At 42.5% G+C, this 22277-nt stretch overlaps 2 protein-coding genes across 2 annotated transcripts in view; one reads left to right on the plus strand and one right to left on the minus strand.

The window, feature by feature from the left end:
- Nucleotides 1-2529: 2529 nt before the first annotated feature.
- On the minus strand, nt 2530-8351 carry LOC147419281 (uncharacterized). The gene is made up of 6 exons (XM_086505793.1): nt 8191-8351; nt 4547-4581; nt 4247-4432; nt 3309-4171; nt 2962-3192; nt 2530-2895 (listed from the first exon to the last, which is right to left on the minus strand). The coding sequence occupies exons 1-6, from the start codon at nt 8349-8351 to the stop codon at nt 2530-2532; spliced, it is 1842 nt and encodes a 613-aa protein (XP_086361919.1).
- A 2520-nt stretch (nt 8352-10871) lies between these two features.
- Nucleotides 10872-22277, plus strand: part of ALB1 (ALBINA 1) — a 79557-nt gene continuing 68151 nt past the window's right edge. The window contains exons 1-2 of the mRNA XM_086506385.1: nt 10872-11188; nt 11710-11888. Of these exons, the coding sequence (XP_086362511.1) occupies nt 10925-11188; nt 11710-11888 (443 nt within the window). The 5' untranslated portion in view covers nt 10872-10924. The remainder of the gene's footprint in view (nt 11189-11709; nt 11889-22277) is intronic.

Consider the following 22277-nt stretch of genomic DNA (forward strand, 5'->3'; position numbering starts at 1 on the left):
TCCAAGGCATCAATAAGTTTTTTCCAACGTTTTTCAACTGAAGAAAATGTCACAAAGAAAGTTGGTGGCCCTAGTTGTTGAATCATGCCAAAAACCTTTTTTTTTAAATTTTTCTTTGTAATCTGGCGAGGTACAAAGAGCTTCAAATTCTCTGTGTCCTAGTTGTGGCGAGACTACTTTTTCTACGTTTGTGTCCTGACAAACATGTCCAGTAGACAAGGTTCCTCCCTCAAGTTTTGCTTTGCATAGGCGTATCCAAATGGAGGATAGTATTTTTTGCGTCATGATTTTCACTGGTTTGAAAAATAAGTTTTCGATGTTGAGGGCAAAATGTCTATCTTTGTGCATGAACTCCCATTTGGCTACTGTTTGGTAATTTTTAGATACGTGTTGGTGGTATTTTCTAAGCTCTCCAAAGAAGATCGTAGGAAAACTAAGCTCCTCACAGAACACATCAACAAATAAACCAAGTGGATTGTTCCCCTCTGATGGTGCGACATATATATTTTTGTTGTTGTAATCAACAACTTGCTCAACGGTAGTGATGCTGTGCAGGAGCACATCATTGTCAATAGCTTCCTCATTCTCCATCTCATATGTGTTTGTGTCTAGGGGAAATGATGAGTGTGAGATTTCTTGAAAGTGTGCAAGCCATTTATCATTTATGGTTATGTTTTCCTTCTTATACAAAGAGGTATCAAGAAGAGCGTGTGTGGCCTTTAGTGTCAGCAATGGTCTAACAAGGCCAAATAAGTAGCAATGTGTGTACTCGAGCTTGCGTTTGAGTCCTATCAAGACTGAAGCCTCATCTTGGATAAATCGAGGAAGAACTTGTTATGTTTTTTTAATATTTGCAAGGACATTGACGACACTCCCTCGCAAACCATATTGGCCATCATAAGTTAGTTCTTGAATCTTTGCGAACGGTATGCGAATGGAGACTAGGCGTGCTTCGACATTGTTAAGTTTGCAAGACTGGTAGGAGAGGGTTGTTAAAGCCCAATGTATGCAAGCTCTCAAACGGCAGCATAGATCTGTATGATTTGTGTTTGCATGCACGACAACAGAATAGAGAGGAACATGTTTTTTGTTTTCCACCTCCAGCATGTAAGCACAGTGGAGGAGTGAAATGCGTGACTTGCGAGCGAAAAACAAGCGGCCACACCTTTCGCATGGATATGTAGGTGTGTCATTAAGCCTCTTTAGGAATTTTTTTACAATCTTGTTTTTTTGTTGTGGATGAATGGAAGGATGTTGCTGCAATGAGGCAGTCTTTGTGAGCTTTATATGCCTTAGTCGCTTCAATTTTGTTGTAATTGCAGAGTGTGTATGGACACAAAGTGGTTGCTTTTCAATAAATAGATTTGCGATTTGAGTAGCTGGTTTATGCATGTTCTCTCTCCACAAGTGGGTTAATAAATCACACTCTTCAATTGTCCAATGGACAAGTTTACGACGTGATTGTGAAGTCGTGAAAGCATAATAGATGAAGCCGATAATAGATCCATCTATAATTAGAAGTCCTTTTTTGAACTGTTCAATTGATTTTCCAACTACTTGTTTTTTGTCGTGTCCACTTGTAGCATTGTGATGGATTACGGTAAGTGTTTTTTTGAATTTGTGAGTGAAAATATTGATGACTTCCATTGTGAGACTCATCGATGTTTTACAAGTATCGTATAGAGCATGCAATTGTGTAGCTCTTTCACTGAATGACTCTAGTTGTGATCTAAAGAAGAATGAAGCTGAAGAGTGTGTGATAGAATTTCTTAAGTGGTTCTCAAACAAGCATTGTTGGATTATAAGTCTAAATGACTCAAAGCTTAAGTCTGTTTGCGATACACTATGGAGTGCTAGAAACAATTGTTGATTAAGAGGATGTGTTTGCATAAATAGCATGTCAATGTCTATCTCTTTTGAAATACTGAAACCAGTAGGATTTTCCATTATAGAGAGACGAAGAGAGTAGTGTTTTCTGTTTTGCATATAATTAATAGGTAGAGAGAGGAATTGAGGAGTAGACACGCACACACACACACACACACAGAAAGAGAGAGAGAGAGAGAGAGAGAGAGAGAGAGAGAGCTTGTGTGTTGCTTTACAAGCAATGGACACACACACACACAGAGAGAGAGAGAGAGAGAGAGAGAGAGAGAAAGAGAAGAAGAATGTGTGTGTGTGTGTGTGTGTGTGAGAGAGAGAGAGAGAGAGAGAGAGAGAGAGAGAGAGAGAGAGAATGTTTTGTGTATCTATGTGTGCCTATTTGTATTTGATTTTAGATCGATAGAGAGAGAGACAGAGAGAGACAGAGAGAGAAGAGAAATACAGAAATGTTTGAGTTCTCAATTCGCGGAAGAAGCAAACAATACTTACAAGCATAACCACAATACTTAGAACCACAACCAAAAGTGTGCAAAAGCACGTTACAAAGAAGTAGAGGATGGAAGCATTGGTTTTGTTTGAGGATATAGTTAGAACAAGCAAGCAAAGTAAAGGGTAGCTAGTAATGAAAGGCAAACATTCACGAGACTAAGATTCAGTTGGATACGCCACCACGTGGCCACTCGCGTTGATTTTGAAACGGCCAAACCGTGAGGTTGTTGCCAAGGTATCTCTTGCCTCGGAAACGGACTCAACGTAAATTTGGTTGAAGGTTCTATCCAATGCAAGCACTAAATCGGCTGCTGCACCAATAACTTGCACATCAAGAAGCTTTTTGTCTTTTGTTGCAATACGTGCTTCTAGCTTCGGTGTTGTGATTATTGTGGTGTTGTTATTGCAAGATCCACAATAAGGTGCCTGCCTAAGTTTATACACTTTTGTGGATTTACAATTCGAACAATGCTTTTCCAGCAGCACACTATTGAAGTTGACAAATCGGAGGGTGCCAACAACCTGGACAAGGCAACTATAATGAGAGAAGTCACTTCTAATATATCACTATATGCTATATGAGTGCACCTCACGATTGTAGCCCAAATTTTTGGTTTGAGCCTGAAAGACGGCGGCAAGCTCCTCTCTGAGGCGTGCACTACGAACAGGCACTAGAATTGTAACATCCAATATTGACAAGGTATTGGCCTTGGCAAGGAATGCACCGATGTTTCTTGCGACGCACATTACAGGGCCATCAACAACCATTTCTTGAAGCAATTGTTGGCAATCATCTTTGCGAGAGTTCACAAAACTCAGCTACAAGAAAAGATTAAATATGAAAACAAAATAAAAAGAGCACCAATATATCATGGAAGATTTCAAATGTATAATAAAAGAGCAGAAAACAATAAGCAAGATAGGTCAATTCTTACAAATGCCCTATCTGATGGGAGAGGACCATCTGCAATCAGAAGGTCACCAATAGACCCACCAAATCTTGACTGCGAGTTGTGCTTTTGTAAAATAACAAAAGCAAGTGTGCTCAATTGAGAACGTCCACTCGAAGATTGTTGTGCACCTATCTCATCAAGAAATGCACGTATCTTGCAATCAGGGGTGAATGTAAGAGACATCGGGAAAGGTTTCGTTGTGCTTACAGTAGTAGTAGCATTGATGTACAAGGAATACAGTGCTGACCCCCCATCTGCCCTATTTTTGCGTCTGACAACTGGGCTGTCAATGTGAACAAAGTCACCGAAGTGGAGCTTGTCGACACAGAGCTCTATGTATGGATCATTGATCACCATCGTAATAGTGTCGGTGCATTCTTCATCAACCAAGTCGAGCTTCAAGTAACGATTGTATTTCAGTTGGTCAAGAACAACTTTGTAGGTTCCATATAGATTCAATATCTGGCCCTCAATACAGAATCGTGGGCTTGAGTCAGAGATATCAGTGATCAAGAATTGTGGGAGAAGACTTTGAGGAAATGGAACAATGCTAAGATCAATAGGCTTCTTATCTAGTTGAGATGATTCACCCAATCCATACAAGCCAAAAGGTTGAACCAAAGGCTTAATTTCAATCGGGCTCGGATCGTTGGCATTGTTAAGAGGTACGTCCTCAATAGGGTTTGGGACAATTGTTGCTTGGAGTGGCAAGGGAGGCTCAATAGACAAAGGCTCATTATCAAGAGGTGTTGGCTTGTTTAGCGCATGGGATGGAACAACTGTTTCAACATATGGTTCCTTCTTGATATTAATGTGCTCCACCACGGGTTGTTTGTCTACATAATCCAAAAGATAGCAACAAAAACAAACAACTCTATGAGTTGATGAAATCGCTCTCAGAAAGACATGCTTTTCCAATAATGTATGCTCACATGCAGAGTTCATCGAGTCGTTCAAATGAAACAATGCGCGTGCAGTAGGCTTGTGAGGCCTATGAAGGTCATGCTTCGATCTTTTGTGAGGCACTGCTGATGTGCAAGCAGTTGGGGGCGCATCGGAACGTTTACCGCTTGAGATAGGAGTACCTTCTGCCAACCTTCGAAGCTCTGTAGAAAATTAATTATGAGCACCTAACGCCTTCCATATATAATGAAAAGTTTAATAATGATAGGTAGAAACACAAGAAGTCATTTGTCACATGAACTGTTCGAGGTGACAACCTTGCCGTATAACTACTCCTTGTATATCAAAGCACCTAGAAGACAAAGAGGCGCTTTCAATTATAGAAAGGTGGTAATCATATGAGAGTGGCAAATGTTGTTGTGATACAAGTGTATGTATGTCTATGTGTGTTGTAGAGAGAGAGAGAGAGAGAGAGAGAGAGAGAGAGAGAGAGAGAGAGTCAATGATTATGCGGCGAGAATGATGAGATATTAAGCACCGTAGATGACATGCTACAAAAGAAAATAATAATTCTTATCCTCATATATTACATAGGTAGCTTAGTTATGATGAAAGGAAGTTCGACACAAAATATGATGACCACAAATCCATAGATGGCCTATTGAAAAAAGAGCATGTTGACCAAGAATGATTACTCAAGAGTGGCCTACCAATTGGCTTCTTAAAAGCTAGCAAACTTAAGAAACGCTTGTATGCACCATAGATGTCCTATTGAAAGAGAGCATGTTGACCAAGTATGATTACTCAAGAGTGGTCTACCAATTGGTTTCTTAAAAGCTAGCAAACTTAAGAAACGCTTGTATGTATTCGCAAATATGGAGAAGAGGGCATGGACCTAGAACATTGATCTTTGAACTACATATTAGAAGGATTGTAGTCGTGCAAGCCTATGTTCATGGAGAGAAGCCACAATGTGGGGACGCGAAAAAAATCTTAGGTGTGTCGCACAACACATGCATATGAAATGATCAAGCCATTTCGACCTTGAACCATATAGTAGAAGGATTGTAGCCGTGTAAGCCTATGTTCATGGAGAGAAGGCACAATGCAGAGATGCAAAAGAAAGCCTAGGTGTGTCGCACAATGCACATGCATATGAAATGGTCAATCCATTTCGACTCTGTTTGGTCGATCTGAGTCGAGAATTACATAGTAGAAGGATTGTAGCCGTGCAAACCTATGTTCATGGAGAGAAGGCACAATGTGGGAATGCGAATGAAAGCCTAGTTGTGTATGCTCATCGCTTAAACATGTCGAGGGTTATGAAAGCTAGATTTTAAAAAACCAAGAACGACTTGGTGGAACGCGAGCAAAAAGCCAAGACTACACAAGCACTCAATAACAAGACAAGACGACAAGAAGAGAATCCGCACAACAACCATCACATTTCCATAAAAATAATCAAATTAAGCATGAGTAGACAATAATATCGAACAATCTCGCAATGAGTAACACATTCGTAATGCCAATCAACAATAGATTCGATGATACAAATTCTTAAAGAGTTTGGCCAAGCAAAAACAGTAAGTAGAACAAGACAAAAATCTTCAATAGGTCTCATCGCCTTCAAAATCCATGCTGTCAGCACCATCAAAATCTCCACTGCTTACGTACCATTCTCGGCCTTCAGGAGCAAAAGAACTCCCACTGTTTTGTTTGGAAGCCATTGCCAAGCAAAGAAATTTTAGCACAAAGTATTTTCACACAGTTCTTCAGATACACAAAGGCACAACAATGCCTGCTTTTATAGAATTTCACAAGAGGTCTTCAAAAGTGACATTCAATTCAACTTTAACAAAGGCATTTGTTTATTGTAGGCTGAAAGAGCACATTTGCCATGGCACATTTGTTTATTGTAGGCTGAAAAAGCATGCTTTTCAAATTTCCTCTTGGCAAATTGAAGCAAAGGAATTTCCTCTTGGCAAAGTCAAGGAAAGGAATAGGCTGAAAGAGCACGCTTTTCAAATTTCCTCTTGGCAAATTGAAGCAAAGGAATTTCCTCTTGGCAAAGTCAAAGTCATGGCATCGTGGAAAAGAAAGGTCATGGCATTTAATGCCTTGTAAGGCTATGCATCCTCTCCATCACTGATAGGATTGGACAACCACCTTGTATTTTCTATGGACAATTATATCACATTCATGGCATTCCTAAAGGCATGGCAAATTTTTGATTTGTCATTCCAAGCACTTTATGTCACCTATACTTCCATTTAGAATGACATTGTAAGAGTTGCATCCCATTGGGCGCATGCAGTGCATAGGAGGTAGATCACTATGCGCTGCAAGCCCCCGACCTGTGGGACGGCTCTTACATGCTCTCTCATGAAAGAATCTCAATGAAAGAATGCGAGGACCTACCACTTTTTGTCAAAAATAGCACAAGTCTCTCCATGCACTATACAGTGAAGCAATTTTTTTAAATTTTGGCATGGACAGACAGAGAGAAAGCAGGAGTAGCATGGACAAAAAGAAAAAGATTGAGAGGGCTTGCGCACGTGTGTGGGGGGGGGGACGCCCTCCCTTTTCCCTCAAGGCATCCCCTATGATTCTATGTTTTTTTTGAATAAAATTAAGCTGTAAGACATATTCAAATGTATACGTGGGCATTGGTCCAATTGTCTTGGCCCCTGGAAAAATTAAACCTTAACTCTCATAAGCTAATTATTAGGGAAAATAACCAAAATACCCCTCTAATTTGTGGAAATTCCCAAAATACCCCTGGTCGTGAGATTAAATTTCTCCAAAGATGAAAACATTTCTAGCTTTTTATAAGAAGACTTATTGTGTATCAATACAAGATGCTGAAACTAGAATTTGACTTCGTTCCGTAGGCTTTGGAGATGAAATGCTTCATTATTTTTAGATATAATTGTCTTTTTTTGCAAGGTAATTTGTGAAAAATTACATGTTAAGCACTAACAAACGGATGTCAATTGTCAAAAAGGAATAAAGATTAGAAAATTTTGAACTATTCAACCAAAATAGAAACAAGGGTATTTTGGGAATTTTTGAAATTTGAGGGGTATTTTGGGAATTTCCACAAATTAGCGAGGTATTTTGGTAATTTTCCCTAATCATTAATATCTTGCAGGTAGTTTGTGAAAAATTACATGTTAAGCACTAACAGACGGATGTCAATTGTCAAAAAGGAATAAAGATTGTGCTGCAAGCCCCCAACCTGTGGGACGGCTCTCACATGCCCTCTCATGAAAGCATCTCAATGAAAGAATGCGGGGACCTACCAATTTTCGTCAAAAATAGCACAAGTCTCTCCATGCACTATACAATGAAGCAATTTTTTCAAATTTTGGCATGGACAGACAGAGAGAAAGCACGAGTAGCATGGGCCAAAAGAGAAAGATTGAGAGGGCTTGCACGTCCTCTTGCACGTGTGTGTGGGGGGGACGCCGTCCCTTTTCCCTCAAGGCATCCCCTATGATTATGTGTTTTTTTTGAATAAAATTAAGTTGTAAGACATATTCAAATGTATACGTGGGCATTGGTCCAATTGTCTTGTCCCTTGGAAAAATTAAACCTTGACTCTCATAAGATAATTATTAGGGAAAATTACCAAAATTCCCCTCTAATTTGTGGAAATTCCCAAAATACCCTTCAAATTTCAAAAAATCCCAAAATACCCCTGGTCGTGAGATTAAATTTCTCCAAAGATAAAAACATTTCTAGCTTTTTATAAGAAGACTTATTGTGTATCAATACAAGATGCTAAAACTAGAAATTGACTTCGTTATGTAGGCTTTGGAGATGAAATGCTTCATTATTTTTAAGTATAATTGTCTTAATTTGTGAAAAATTGAACTCCCATCACTGCAGTACAACGTGGGCAATGAACTCGCATCGCTTGCAATGCAACATGGAAAAGAAAGCTCATGGCATTCAATGCCTTGTAAGGCGCAACAAGCAATTGCCATCAGCCTTGTAAGGCGCAGCAGCCCGATACACTCCCTGCAAGTCCCAGGACGAAATTGTGCAGCATGTTGCAATGGCCCTCCATTTCAGCACACCTTCCATATGGGCTACAGGCGTCCCCTCTTCCAAGCGCATGCGCTACAAGCACTACACTGCATTGAAGCCTGTTGGCCACGTGCCACCCATCTCCACCCTCAAAAAGCGACGGCCGAAAAATTGCTTCTTTTCTCCACCAAGCCCCTATGGCCTCTAGAGGCCAACAATAGAATGTAAGAAAAGTCAAGACATGGCATGAGGTGAAATGATAGGTGAAATAAAAAGATCCATTTACTATTTTAAAACTCAAATAACATTAGGTAAGCTTCTATCATCACTAAAAACATTCAAAGTATACCTAATCCACTCTCCTCTAAAACTTCTTTTAGAAAGCCAAAAAAGTAAGAGGGTGAGAGAAAGAGCTTAAAAGACATGCACATTGCATGCAAGCAATGCACCCCTTCATATATTAAACACAAAATCTTTTGACTTTCCACTTTCAAGAGGCTTTTCATTTCCTGGCTTGGCTATTGCCCTTCACTTTTGCATTTTAGATGTTTTGGAAGGAGTTTTTATTCTTTCCAAAATTGTGGAGACCTACTAATCCAAAATTGGCACGACCTACTGGGCCCACGTTGTTTTCATTAGCTGGAATCTATATAGATTACCTTGTTTGTTTCTTTTCCAAAGTGAAAGGGCAGCTAGCATCCATTCGTCATGTCCTCCCTCTGCTGCCCCGCCAGCCCTTCCTGCTCGCAAGCTGCGCCCCATCCAAGCGGAGACCCCATCTCCTCCAACCTGATGCTCATTGTCGGCGTTCCCAATGTCAAGAACGATCTCTTCTTCCCAATCCTCAGCTCTCCCTTCTTCAACTCCCCAAAAATATTTATCCCACTGCAGGCCGCTTCTCCCTCAGCTTCTAATTCACTTCCGATGCAAATATGTACATGGCCGTCTACAGGTTCTTTGGCCCACAATGCCGAGTGCATAGACCTCTGTCCCCGCTCGAAGTGTGCGAGAGAGAGAGAGAGAGAGAGAGAGAGAGAGAGAACACAAGAGAGATGGAGAGAAAAATCAAATGCCTCTCCTGCTAGCTCTGTGCCGCCTTGCATTCACCAGGGGTGCCAGGTTTGCATACATGCAGGGACTGCAGGAGGGCAAGCACGGCGAGGTGATGGTGAGAGAGAGCACCACTAATTTGAGCATTTGTGTGAGAAAGAGAGGCAAGATGCTTGTGACCTAGAGACTTCATGGATTTGCCTTTCCATCTGCACGATCGAAAGAGAGAGACACGAAGCTGCGTGCCCGTACGAACCTGCACAGTGCACCCCTCTTTGTGCACACGATGGAGAGACAGACGACCCAAAAAAATATGCTCCCTCTCATTTGCTGTCGACGTGCCAAAAATAGATCCTCTCTCTCTCTCTCCACACGTCTCCTCCCTCCCTCTTTTCTCCTCAAAAATCTCAAGAGCATCTCACCAGATTCTGGTTAATCAACACCTTTTCAAAGATTGGCACGGCCTACTACCTCAAGAAGGATTTGAACAATGAAGCAAGTCAAGCCATGCCATTTGGCAAATTATCATTGGATATAGAACTAACACCAAACAAGCTACTGCTATTCATGGAATAGGAGTTAAATTGAGGGAGCGAGTCATGCAAAGAGAGTGCCCGATTGTGTGTGTGTTTTGAGTTGCTATAGGGAGAAAGGATAGTGCACAAGGTGCTGCTTCATGGGCGGACACGTTGGAGATAGCTTAGGGCATGCCTATCAGAGCTGCTATGGGTGGAAGAAATGGGGCATTGGTTGGTTGCTAGACAATACTGCCAAGATAAAGTGTTCATGGTGAGAAAATATACATTTTGGATCTAGTGAAGAAAATACAATACTATTCAAGGTGTTCATGGGGAGAAAATATATGCCTTGGATTAGTGAAGAAAATATAGTACTTTATGTGAGGGTCCTCAAGGCAAGGAAACTAATAGTGTGGGGTGTGACACGAAGCTTTGATCCAATAGCCAAACTCATCATTGGAAGCAAAGCATTCAACCATGCCTTGTTCCAAAGAGTCTCATCAATAATAAATTCTTCATTGTCCACCTGTAGTATTTTTATAATACGACAATCCTTCCAACAATGGAGGAGAAAGTACAGGTCCCCCTGCAACACAAGAGGGGATGAAAGAGGTGGGGGAAAGGCACATTTCCTACAATATTGTTAACAAAGCCATACACGTGTATGATCTTTTCTTTTTATAATGGGCACAACCATCCCTGTGCATGAAATACATCTCTTTGCATCTTTAAAGATTGTAATATGCAAATTCTTCTCCTTCACAAATCTGCTAACTCCAATTTCCATTAGTGTTGTGAGGTTGTAGAGCTTTGGGGAGATTCTGGGGACATATGCTACAAAGCCTCGCGAACAAACCACAACGTGATGTAAAAGTTACACTCTCTCGTTTCACTTCACACATCACACCACATCAAAGTAATCAAGGCATACCTTTTGTTGATTTTAAGCTCACTAATAAACTACTTAAATCCACAAAGACAACTATTAAGTCTTAAATGAAATTACCCCTCTTGCTCTTCTTATCCAATTGCTAATACAAAATTCAAAGGTTTATCCTGTCGACACTCTTTGCACAGCAAGGACGTGCTCTGGCGATGGCAGCTCAAACAGCGACGACAAGAGCGTCGCCGGCGGCGCTGCGAGACCAGCGTCCTCCTCCTCACTCGTCATTTCTCGGCCTCTCGCTCTCTAAGCATGTGCGCCCACAAGCAGCCAGGATTATGCATTCTCGCCTTCGTTGTCAGGCAGCCCATCAACAGACCCTCTCCGCTCCCTCTTCTAATGGTTCTGCTTCTCGCAGTATTGAAGAACAAACTTATGGGCGCCAGTATTTTCCTCTGGCAGCCGTCATTGGACAGGTTAGCCTTGGGGCTTCTTTTTCTGGCTTGCTTCGTATATAGCTTATTATCTTGAGTGATGTTACTGGCAATTCTGCTCATCGGGCTTTTGCATCAATGTCTTGTTTGCAGGTCCGTCTCACTGCACTGCTTTTGAATGTAATTTTTATCAACATGGTTTTAAAAAGGAAATTTGCAATCTCGGAAGCCTTATGTGTTAGTATACAATCGAGCATTGATTACTTTGCTTCTCTATTCCACTATGGAAAACTGGTCACTATAATCTTTATTCGGTATTTTGATTTCCTATCTGTCCACCCATCAAAAGTTTTAATTGGCGCTTAGCGTTACCATCATCAACACTCGTTGTAAGTACAAATTGTGCTCTTTGCTGTTGGTCTGCACATTTGCAGCATTTGCCATTGCAAAGTTTGTTGTCATCGATGATGTCAGCCCTTCTTCTGCCGCTTTGCGTTGTTTGATTAGGTTCACTATGCCCAATTTTAACACAGAAAGAAGGTAAAATGGGTTATGCCATGCAGGATGCCATCAAAACAGCTCTCCTGCTTGGGGCCGTGGATAATGGTGTTGGTGGAATTGCTGTAGCAGGGAAGCGGGGAACAGCAAAAACCGTTATGGCTAGGGGATTGCATGCGCTGCTACCACCAATTGAGATAGTGACTGGCTCAATTGCAAATGCTGATCCAACTCGACCAGATGAGTATGCCGGATTTCCTTTTAAAGCTATCCATTACAGAAATTAGAGGCTAACATTATGACATTGGCATATATATGGACTGTTCTTAGTGAAATGAATCAATATATTATTACCATGAGTTTCTTAAAATCAACCCTATCAATGCTGCATGCTTGTAAATGGTCATTTGGTTTTTAAAACTCGCAAGGGATACTTCAAAGTGAAAAAGAAACAGATGATGTGTGTATTGATTCAGGATCCAAGCAAACTTGATCCATCTAGAAGTTATGGCAACCTGCGTCATTGCAGTTGCTTGATAAACCTTTAGGTAAACTCTAATCCTAAGATATTTCAGATTGGCAAAGAGGAAGATGACGTTGACATAAATATAGAAGGAGGTAATGAAAGAAGCTAGGGAGAAGATTGCTGGAGTAGATTTTAACTTGTGACCGCGTCTTGTGTCAATGTTGGTTGATAGGAATATGCTTGTAGGATTGTGTGCGCAAGTATGTTGGGGGGGGGGGTGTCAAGGCGCCTCCTAAATAAGGTCAGTTATTGCAACAAAAAGAAAGCTGTTATAGCTTTTTTTTTGAGTACATTTTGAAAATCACTCAAATGGTTCAATATGTGATGTCTTTGCAAAAGGTGAAGCTACCTCTCATCAAGCTCAACGCAATTAATATAGATTTTAGTTACTTTAGGATCTAGGATTCTGATGTCAAATTTCCTACTTGTGGCACTCTTCCATGTTACAATCTTGAAGCTCACAAGAAAGAAGATTTTACTAGCTATACATCTGTTCTTCAATTTTCTTATGAACATGTTGACCCAATTTGGTTGATTCGGAATCGGTATACGTTTTATGAGTCCAATCTCCTAGTGCCTGATATATTACATTTTCTCATATGTTATTCAAGTGTGCCAAACTTATCCACATCCTTCTTGAGCTAAGGCCAATAGAGGTAAGGATCAACAGTTTCGAGTGTCGCCTCTATTCCTCATGCCTAACAATAGGAGGATTGTGACACTCCGTGTCATGTGCGCATTGTACTTGAGCCACATGGACAAGCTACTGCTAGAGTTTAGGGTCAATCTTAATCCAGTATAACTTAGGATCTAGCTTGGCAATTTTGTGAGCCTCTAGGACGTGCATGATCAGGTAGGTCATAGGTGCATACCCTCACTTCCCTCACTTGCACAGTACAATCACTTAAGCTTATAGGCATATAAACAATCACTTAAGTCATTTACTTTGACATGACATTTATGAAAAGTAGGTAGGGCAAATGGCTAGAAAACCTTTAAAAGAGTCACTTGGCCTTCAATCTTAAGCATCTTAGAACCCAATACCCGTAGAGGGCAACGAACGCCCTAGCACCAGCCATATCAAGCGCTTTCGCCATCAGTGCCCTCAGCATTATCGTTTTCAGCATCTATATCCTCAACATCAGATTCCACCTTGCGTTTTTGCATGAGCGTCTTTCTCAGCATACAACATAGCATTAAGCATTATATCAGCATTTGTGCAAGTAATTTAAAGCAAGTACTTGTTCTGGCAACAAAGCAAGGGGACCCTTGAGGGTGGTTGGGACGTGACATACCTTCTCTTTGTGTGTGTGTGCGCGCGCGCGCCTCTCTCTTTCATTGTGCTGGGTCCAGTTCTTTCAAGTAAAGTAGAGTAACCTTGTGTTTGTGCGAAGCACTAGATCTGAATTAAAATCCTTATACCTTTCGGCTGCACTTGACATTGGTATCAAAGCTCTGGACGAGCTTCGGCTTTGCGAACTCAAGAGAAGAATCAAGAAACCAAGAACCCAAGTACCTATCTCGTATTTGTTTCCAAAGAAGTTTCGCGGCCCTGCCCGGACTAATGTTTGTTGCCTATAGATGTTAGCCACTCCCACCCTTAGTCCATCTCGCATCGGGTGCGCTCCGCTCTTCATTGCTATGTCTTGGATACTCTTAAGGCATAATCTGCTCATCATGAACGAAGATTTTCTTGGGATACGCGAAGATCTAGATCTTGAATACGAAGATCCGCTTGCCTCGTATGCGGATATGGAAGGAGTTGGAGAAAGGATCCCTAACCCTCCTGTGCATGCGCATTCGCGAGTAGCGTGCATCCACTTCCATCGACATGGAACCATTGGAAGTACCTCCAAGCCTTACCTTCCATCTTCACCGGCAATGTTTTCATGATTGGACTATTCGGGTGGTAACACTTGCTCGCAAGGCAGAGTCGGCATCAAGGCTGATATTTTGCGATAGTAGTAAGGTTGCCTAGTAACTTGTAGGGTCGGTGTTTACATCACAGCAGTACCTACGTCCAAATATCCATAAGTTTGGAGGAGTTTCATTGGTTTATGCTAAGCATTCAACATCAGTTGTATAGAAAGCATTCTGTCACAAGACGGGCACCACGTGCCAATAGAAAAGTACAGACTGAACAATCTTTTAGCACTTCAATAGCAATTGAATTGAAAGAGAGAGACGACACGCGACATGGAGTGGCGAAATTCCACCCCAGAGAGTATTGGCCCTAAACCTTGGCGCCCCTTTCGGTATTTCTTTATATTGCATCAACACAGTACAAGCCGGTACTCCAGACTCTGCACCTTCTCCAGGAAGCATGCTAAAGAATGAGCCTTAACCTCATATTTAAAGGCCCTTGGCCTTAAAAGCAATCACAGTGAAAAGCCTTCAAAACTCAAAAGCTTGGTGTAAAAACAATGCCAAAAGCTGCCAGTGAAATTTACGGAAATCCGTACAGTTGCCACGTCATCAGCCAACGCAAAACATGGAAATCTGTACAGCCTACCACGTCATCATGTTAGCGCAATTTTTGAAAACTGCCACGTCATCACCTGCGGGTCCTGCTTTATTTTAATCTTTATGTCACTTGGGGCCCCATCGGACGGGGTCCCCATAACTTGGTAGGACTTCTTCTTCTGTTACTTGTTCTTCTTAGGGTTTAGGCCCCTCGGCCGGCATCTGTAAGTTGGCCCCATTCTTCAGAGCTTTGACACGTCAGCAATTTGTGACACATTCACAGGAAGAAGTTCGGCAATTGTGTCTCACCTTGAACAAAGACATCGTGCGCATTGCGCTTGAGCCTCGTGGACAACTTAGTGCTACATGTTAGTGTCAGTCTTAGTCTAGTATAGCCTAGGACCTATCTCGACAATTTTGTGAGACTTTAGAAGGACGTGCATGATTGGCAGGTCATAGTTGCAAATTCTCACTTGCATAATACAATCACTTTAGCATAAAGGCATATGAATAGTCACTTACGTTAAGTCTATGTCAGACATATAGGTCGCATATAAAGGATTTTGCACGCAATGCGGCACCAAGGACCGATGCTTTGGAAAGGGTTAAGACTTGTAGTCAGCGCGTTGTCGTGCCTGAGGCAGCCATTTAGGCTTTTGAAGCTCTCAAGGCTGCAATGACTAAGGCTCCCTGTCTCATCCTTGCCTCTTGGGATGAATCATGATCCCTTTGAGGTATGGACAGATGCGAGCAACGTCGCCATAGGAGCGATGCTTCAACACCATGGCCGACCAGTTGCATTTCTCAGTAGGAAGTTAAACAGTGCAAAAAGAATTATTGTGTGTACAATAAGGAACTTCTCTATGTCATTCATTCTCTAAAGCATTGGAAGCATTTTTTGTATGGTAGAGATTTTATCAAACCCTCAAGTGGCTCTCGTCTATGCCTTGTGTGCATCGAAGTGACTTTCAGGCAAGGTGGTCTTAGTTTTTTGAGCAATTTGGTGGTTTGATTGAATATGTTCCTGGTAAAGCTAACCCCGTTGCATATGCGTTAAGTCGCAAAAGATAGATCTTGGCTCTTGAGTTGAGTTCCACAGTCTCCATTCAAGGAAGTATCTTTTGACAACATGAAAAATCAGTATGCAGATTCCGAGTTCGGTAAGCAATGGTTGCAGGTTCTTGAAATGGCTAGAAAACCTCTAAAAGAGTCACTTGGCCTTCAATTTTAAGCATCTCAAGGCCTAGTACCCTCAGAGGGCAACCAACACTCTAGCACCAGCCATATCAAGCATTTTCGCGATCAGTGCACTTACATCCTCAACATCGGAGTCCACCTGGCGTTTTTGCATTAGTTCAGCCCTAGCTTTTTGCATTAGATTTAGAGCCTAGTACCCTCAGAGGGCAACCAACACTCTAGCACCAGCCATGTCAAGCATTTTCGCCATCAGTACCCTTAGCACTAGCAATTTAACACCTACATCCTCAGCATCGGAGTCCACCTTGCGTTTTTGCATTAGTTCAGCCCTAGCTTTTTGCATCAGATTCATCCCTAGCTTTTTTCTGAGCATACTGCATAACATTCAACATTGTATCAACATTTGTGCAAGTAATCTAAAGCAAGTACTTGCTCTGCCAACAGAGCAAGGGGGCCCTTGAGGGTGGTTGTTGGGACGCGACATACGGGTTTGTCACAAACTAGTGACGTGGCTGCCCAGTACACAAACACACCCGTCCTTGGCTGGCAGCAGACTGGCTGAGTGCCACGTGGCAAGTTGTACGGAACCTCCGCGGTTTGCGGCATGAAAAGCGGAAAAAGCCAACGTACGGAATTCCGTGAATTGCGGGCCTGTTTTTTTTTGCGCAAGGAATTCTACTCAAGGCATTAATTTGGGAAGCTTTTGGTCTTTGCTTTATTTTAAGCCTATTTTAAAAGGGCTTTTGATTTACAACTTTAGGGGCTCTGCTTTTGGCATCCCTTGTAAAATCTTCATTAGTGTGGTCAGGCCTCCGACTTCTCGGAGCATCTGGACGCAAAGTCTGAGAGTGAGAGCCTCCCACTCCCTTGTACTTTGAGTTGCAGATTAATACAAAAAGAAATATCGAAAGGGGCGCCAGTCTTTGGGGCCAATGTCTCTAGGCACGGAACTCCATCGGGCCGTGTTGAATCAATTGTGAACTATGAACTGTTTTGAAGTGTTCTTGTCGTGTCGCGGTAGAATCTTAACTTGGAGTGTCCAAGTCTGTTACAGGTTTCCTCTCTCCACTCTCTCTCTGCCTCTCTCTTTCATCGTGTTTAGTTTAGCTAACCCTTTCAAGTAAAGTAAAGTATTCTTGTATTTGTGCGAAGTACCTTGTGTTTATGTGAAGTACTAGACCCGAGTTAAAATCCTTAAACCCTTCCATTGCACATGACACTTCGCCAACACCTTTTGCCTCAAACCATGTGTAACATACAATATGGTCTTTCGCATCAAGTACCCTTGAGACAATTTGTTGAATTGCCTCCCCACTCTATTCTAGCCCGAAGTTCTCGCGAAAATCCGGATTTGTTGCATACTGCTCTTGTCACAAATTGTTGACGTGTCAAGTAACTGAAGGACGGAGCCAACCTTCTGATCCGGACCGAGGGGCCTAAACCCTAAGTGAAGAAGCAGAAATAGCAGAAGAAGTTTTACCAACTTGCAAAGTCTTGCCGAGTTGGCCTATTTTTAGAGAAGAGTTTCCACCAACGTATGGGACCCCGTCCGATGGGGCCTAAGTGACCTAAAGGCATTAAAAATTGAAGCGGGGCCAACACACACACGCTCAAAGCGTAAAAATGATGACGTGGCAGCCTGTACGGAATCCCAAATTCCGCGCTGACATGCTGACGTGGTAGCTGTACGGATTTCCGAAAAACGCATTGACAACTTTTTGGGTGCAAAGCTCTTGGACCATATGCTTTTGAATTTACTGCTTTTCATGTAACTGCTTTTGAGGCCAAGGGACTTTAAATATGTGCAGAGGACTCATTCTTTGGCACGCTTTAGTACGAAGGTGCGGAGGGTGGAGTACCGGCCTTGTACTGAGTTCAAGCAATATAAAGAAATACCGAAAGGGGCGCCAAGGTTTGGTTCCATTGCTCTCTTGGGGTGGAATTCCGCCACTCCCCGTCTCGTGTCGTCTATCTCTTTCAGTTCAATTGTTATTGAAGTGCTAAAAGTCTACCCAATCTGTTCTTTTCCATTGGCACGTGGTGGCCGTCACGTGACAGTGGTATCAAAGCTTGAGGAGTGTGCTTTTCTGAAAGCATATCGGTCTTACCAAAGAGTAGACAGGGCAAGATGGTGCTTCCAAGTTTCACGGGGATTTTTAGTTGAAGAATCTTCGTGGCCCGGACGGACTTACTAGTCACTCCCCACCCTTACTTCATTGGGTATCGAGCGTGCTCCCGTCTTCATCGCTTTGTCTTATAGGGCATAAGCCATAAAGATCACTTGCGAAGAAGGATCAAGGATTTTTTTCAAGCCGCTGTTTTTCTCAGAGGCAGTGCTATGCAATGGTGGATGTCTATAGCTACCAAGCCGCACACTCCAAGGACTTGGCAAGCTTTTAAGAAATATTTTTCCCGAAGTTATATGGTTTCTGGCAGCTTCTAGCAGAGTGGGGTATCTTGAAATGCTTGCCATGAAACCCTTGTAGATTACGACTTGAAATTTCTCGACATCTCTCAACAGGTGTCTCTTCTCGAGCTGATAATCATGGGGGTCCAGTGTGATTGCTATGTCTTGGGACTACTATCATTGTCACGTGACACATCCCAACCCTATGTGTCCGTGGACCAGCTACACCATAACAGGGTTTCTGTCCAAGTCCAGTCAAGTTAGATTAGGAGTGATCTGGCACTTTTGTGAGTCTTCGTAGACCGTGCATGCCCAGTCACTCATTGTAGATGCATATCCTCTGGTTGCATAAGCACAAGCATAAGCATTTCCATCAGATTCCATCAGAGTCAGTTTGGGGATTTTTCAGATGACTTTATCCCATTTTTTCCTATTTTTGACATTTTTCACTTATTTATTAAGTGACTTTTGTTGGGTAGTCAGTAGGGCAAATTGGGTAAGTTAATTTATAAGCAAACCCAAGTTAGCACTAATTGGCAGATGAACAGAGAACACAACAGGCTTCCCCAAGCAGCAGGTGTTCCCTCCCTCTCTCAGCAAGACCCTCTCCAAGCCATCTTGGGAGACCCCTTCACCCACAACCACTAGAGTTCTGGATCACCGCCTAGCATCTCATCTCTCTGGCGTTTTCCCCCAGCAACCATCGCCAGCAAGCCATTGAGCCTAGCGTTTTTCCCTGAGCACCATCAGCGTTTCCAGCCATTACTAACGCCAGCAGTCTCCAGCAAGTACAGCGTTTTCTCATCAGCATATGCAGCAGAGTAAGATCAGCCCGGTAAGGATCTACTAGCGCTTGAAGGACTGCTAATTTGCAGCAGAAAAGCACATGCTGTCCCAGCGTTTATCAGCCAAAGTTTTCCCTCCCAAAACGCAGCCAAAGGGGTAGATGCTTCAGCGTTTTTAGCCTACGACGGCAGGCCATAAAAACGCAGCCCAGCTTGCATCAGTTCAGCGTTTTTGTGCAGCCAAGGACCCCCGATCAAGACAGCGAATTTCAGCCATGAATACAGCGAGAAAACATGTCATTTTCAGCCACCCAGATCACCCCGAATTCAGCCAATAAAGGATCACAGATTTCAGCCTAAGTCGTCGTCATCACCGTCTTCGTCATCGGCATAGTCCAACAGCATCAGTCCATTGCATTTGCATTGTACTCTTTCGTGCAACCAAGTAGACCACTCTCGCCGACGAGAGTGGGGCCTTCGGAGGAGGGTTTTACAAACCTCTCGGTGTCGTATCTCTTCTCTCTCCTTCTCTCAGACTCGTTCACTTGCACGCACTAGATCCACTCACTTTGTTCGTGATCACCACACTCTCTATAAGACGGAAAGCTCTCTCTTTCCCTAAGAACTAAAAAGGAACCTTGAGCAGTAAAGATCACTAATCTTGAGAAAATACAACATTCATTCCGTTGCACCTAACAATCATCGCCACAGGAACACTGTCTGTCCAAGAGCTTATGGACCATGGTGCGGTCGGCTACAACCTTATGGAAGAAATTTAACCCTAATCTTGTTGCAGGTATCAGGATGGAAAGTCAGTCGACTTTTCGAGCTCAACTGATGTCGAGATTGCCTTTTAAGTTTGAGTTCTGTTTGAGAACTTGTTTGGTGATCCTGTTTGGAATTTTTTTGAAATGGATGGTATCAGTTTTGAACCTGTCTTGGTGCCGATTTGAATTGTTTTGACTCTGGTTTTAGTACTGGTTTCAATGATTGGTGATTTTACTCTCGGGTGGAGTACTGAGAAATGATGTTCGAGAATGCTTGTTCATACTCATGGCCTGGACCTTTGTGGTTATTTACAGGGTGAGTATTGATGTTGCTACTCATGGCCCGGACCCTTGTGGTTATTTATGGGGGGAGTATTGCTGTTGTTACTCATGGCCCGAACTTGGATGGTTATTTATAGGGGGAGTATTAAGAAGTCTGAGCAATGGTTACTCTCAACACCTCCAAACGACGCACGCTGCTGTCTGGGGGGCGTTTGGTTGTAAAACGCCTCTATATCACATGGCTCGAACCTTTTTATGTTATTTGGGGGAGGAGTGATGAGGGAGTCGTTGAACAGCTCATGGCTCGGACCAAGATGGCTATTTGCGGGGGGAGTGTTCATCGGCATCTTTATGCTCATGGCTCGGACCAAGATGGCTATTTGCAGGGAGTGTTCATCGGCATCTTTATGTTTTCATGTCTTGTAGCATGAATATATGAGCATTTGTGTTGCATTGTGATGTGTCAACCACTAAATATTCCTTATTGGATAAGATACTTCTAGGAAGGCAACGACCCAAGATATCGAGTCTCGATCTGGAATGAGACTCCTTATTGGATAAGATTCTTCTGGGAAGCCAACGACCCAAGAAATCAAGAGCTTCGATTTGGAATGAGAAAACTAATTGTCCCTCAGAATGTCCCTTAGAAATTTTTGAGCTAACTTGAGTTGTTTTGCAGATATGATGTAATTGCGGACGATTACTTTCTTTCAAGAAGGGGGAATGTCACAAACTGCTGACGTGTCAAGTCACTGAAGGACGGAGCCAACCTTCAGATCCTGGCTGAGGGGCCTAAACCCTAAGTGAAGAAGCAGAAGCAGCAGAAGAAGTTTTACCAACTTGCAAAGTCTTGCAGAGTTGGCCTATTTTTAAAGAAGAGTTTCCACCAACTTATGGGACCCCGTTCGATGGGGCTTAAGTGACCTAAAGGCATTAAAAATTAAAGCGGGGCCAACACACACACACACACACACACACACACACACACACACTCAAAGCGTAAAAATTGATGACATGGCAGCTTGTATGGAATCCCGAATTTTGCGTTGACATGCTGACGTGGCAGCTGTACGGATTTCTGTAAAACGCGATGGCAGCTTTTTGGGTACAGCGCTTTTGGACCAGATGCTTTTGAGTTTATTGCTTTTCATGTAACTGCTTTTGAGGCCAAGAGCCTTTAAATATGTGCAGAGGGCTCATTCTCTGGCACGCTTCAGTATGAAGGTGCAGAGGGTGGAGTATCGGCATTGTACTGAGTTCAAGCAATATAAAGAAATACCGAAAAGGGCGCCAAGGTTTGGGGCTAGTGCTCTCTTGGGGTGGAATTCTGCCACTCCCCGTCTCGTGTTGTCTATCTCTTTCAGTTCAATTGCTATTGAAGTGCTAAAAGTCTGCTCAGTCTGTTCTTTTCTGTTGGCACGTGGTGCCCGTCACGTGATAGCTCTCGCATCTCACTACTGTAACATCGGATGTCTGTCCCTTGTGAAGCATGGTGCGTTCTTCTTTCCCTTCAAGTACACTATTTAAAAGTGGAACTGAGATCGATGTTCACCTATCTCGTCCACTTTTTTGACACCTTGTTTTGGAATAAGAAATACTTTAAACTCTAATGATCCGTGTACACTTTATAATGTGCATTGAGCAAGTAATGCTTCCATTGAATTAAAGCATTGTCTCATTGCTAAGAGTTCTTTTCAATTCATCTTTGAACCCCTCTGTGTCTTTGGTAACATTCGATTCTCATAAACCAATATAAGGTTCTCTTGCATTAAGACCGCTCCCAAATTGCTTCCACAAGCATTACAGTAAACCTCAAAAGATTCTTGAAAGTATGGTAGAATCACCATGGGATCAGTAGTCAACTTCTGCTTGAGCTGTGTGAATACCGCAATTTGTGAAGGGCCCTTTGTGTGTAGGAGTATGCAATAACGAAGCTATCTTTGCAAAGTGTCTAGTTAACAGCCTGTAATATGAGCACAAGCCCAAGAAATTCCGCACATCATGCACATTCCTCAATATAGGCCAATTGCGAATAGCCTCGATGTTCGTGATCCATAGTTACATCCTTGGACAAAGCAATGTGTCCCAAGATGTGCATTTTTGGTGGAAAGAAATCACTCTTCTTTCTAGGGAGTGTGTTCCCTCAGTGCTTTGAACACTCGTGTCAATTGCTCTCTATGGTCTTGTTTGGATTTGGAGAAAACAA

Source organism: Adiantum capillus-veneris, chromosome 29 (assembly GCF_014529385.1).
Source record: "Adiantum capillus-veneris isolate H3 chromosome 29, ASM1452938v2, whole genome shotgun sequence".
NCBI lineage: Eukaryota > Viridiplantae > Streptophyta > Polypodiopsida > Polypodiales > Pteridaceae > Adiantum > Adiantum capillus-veneris.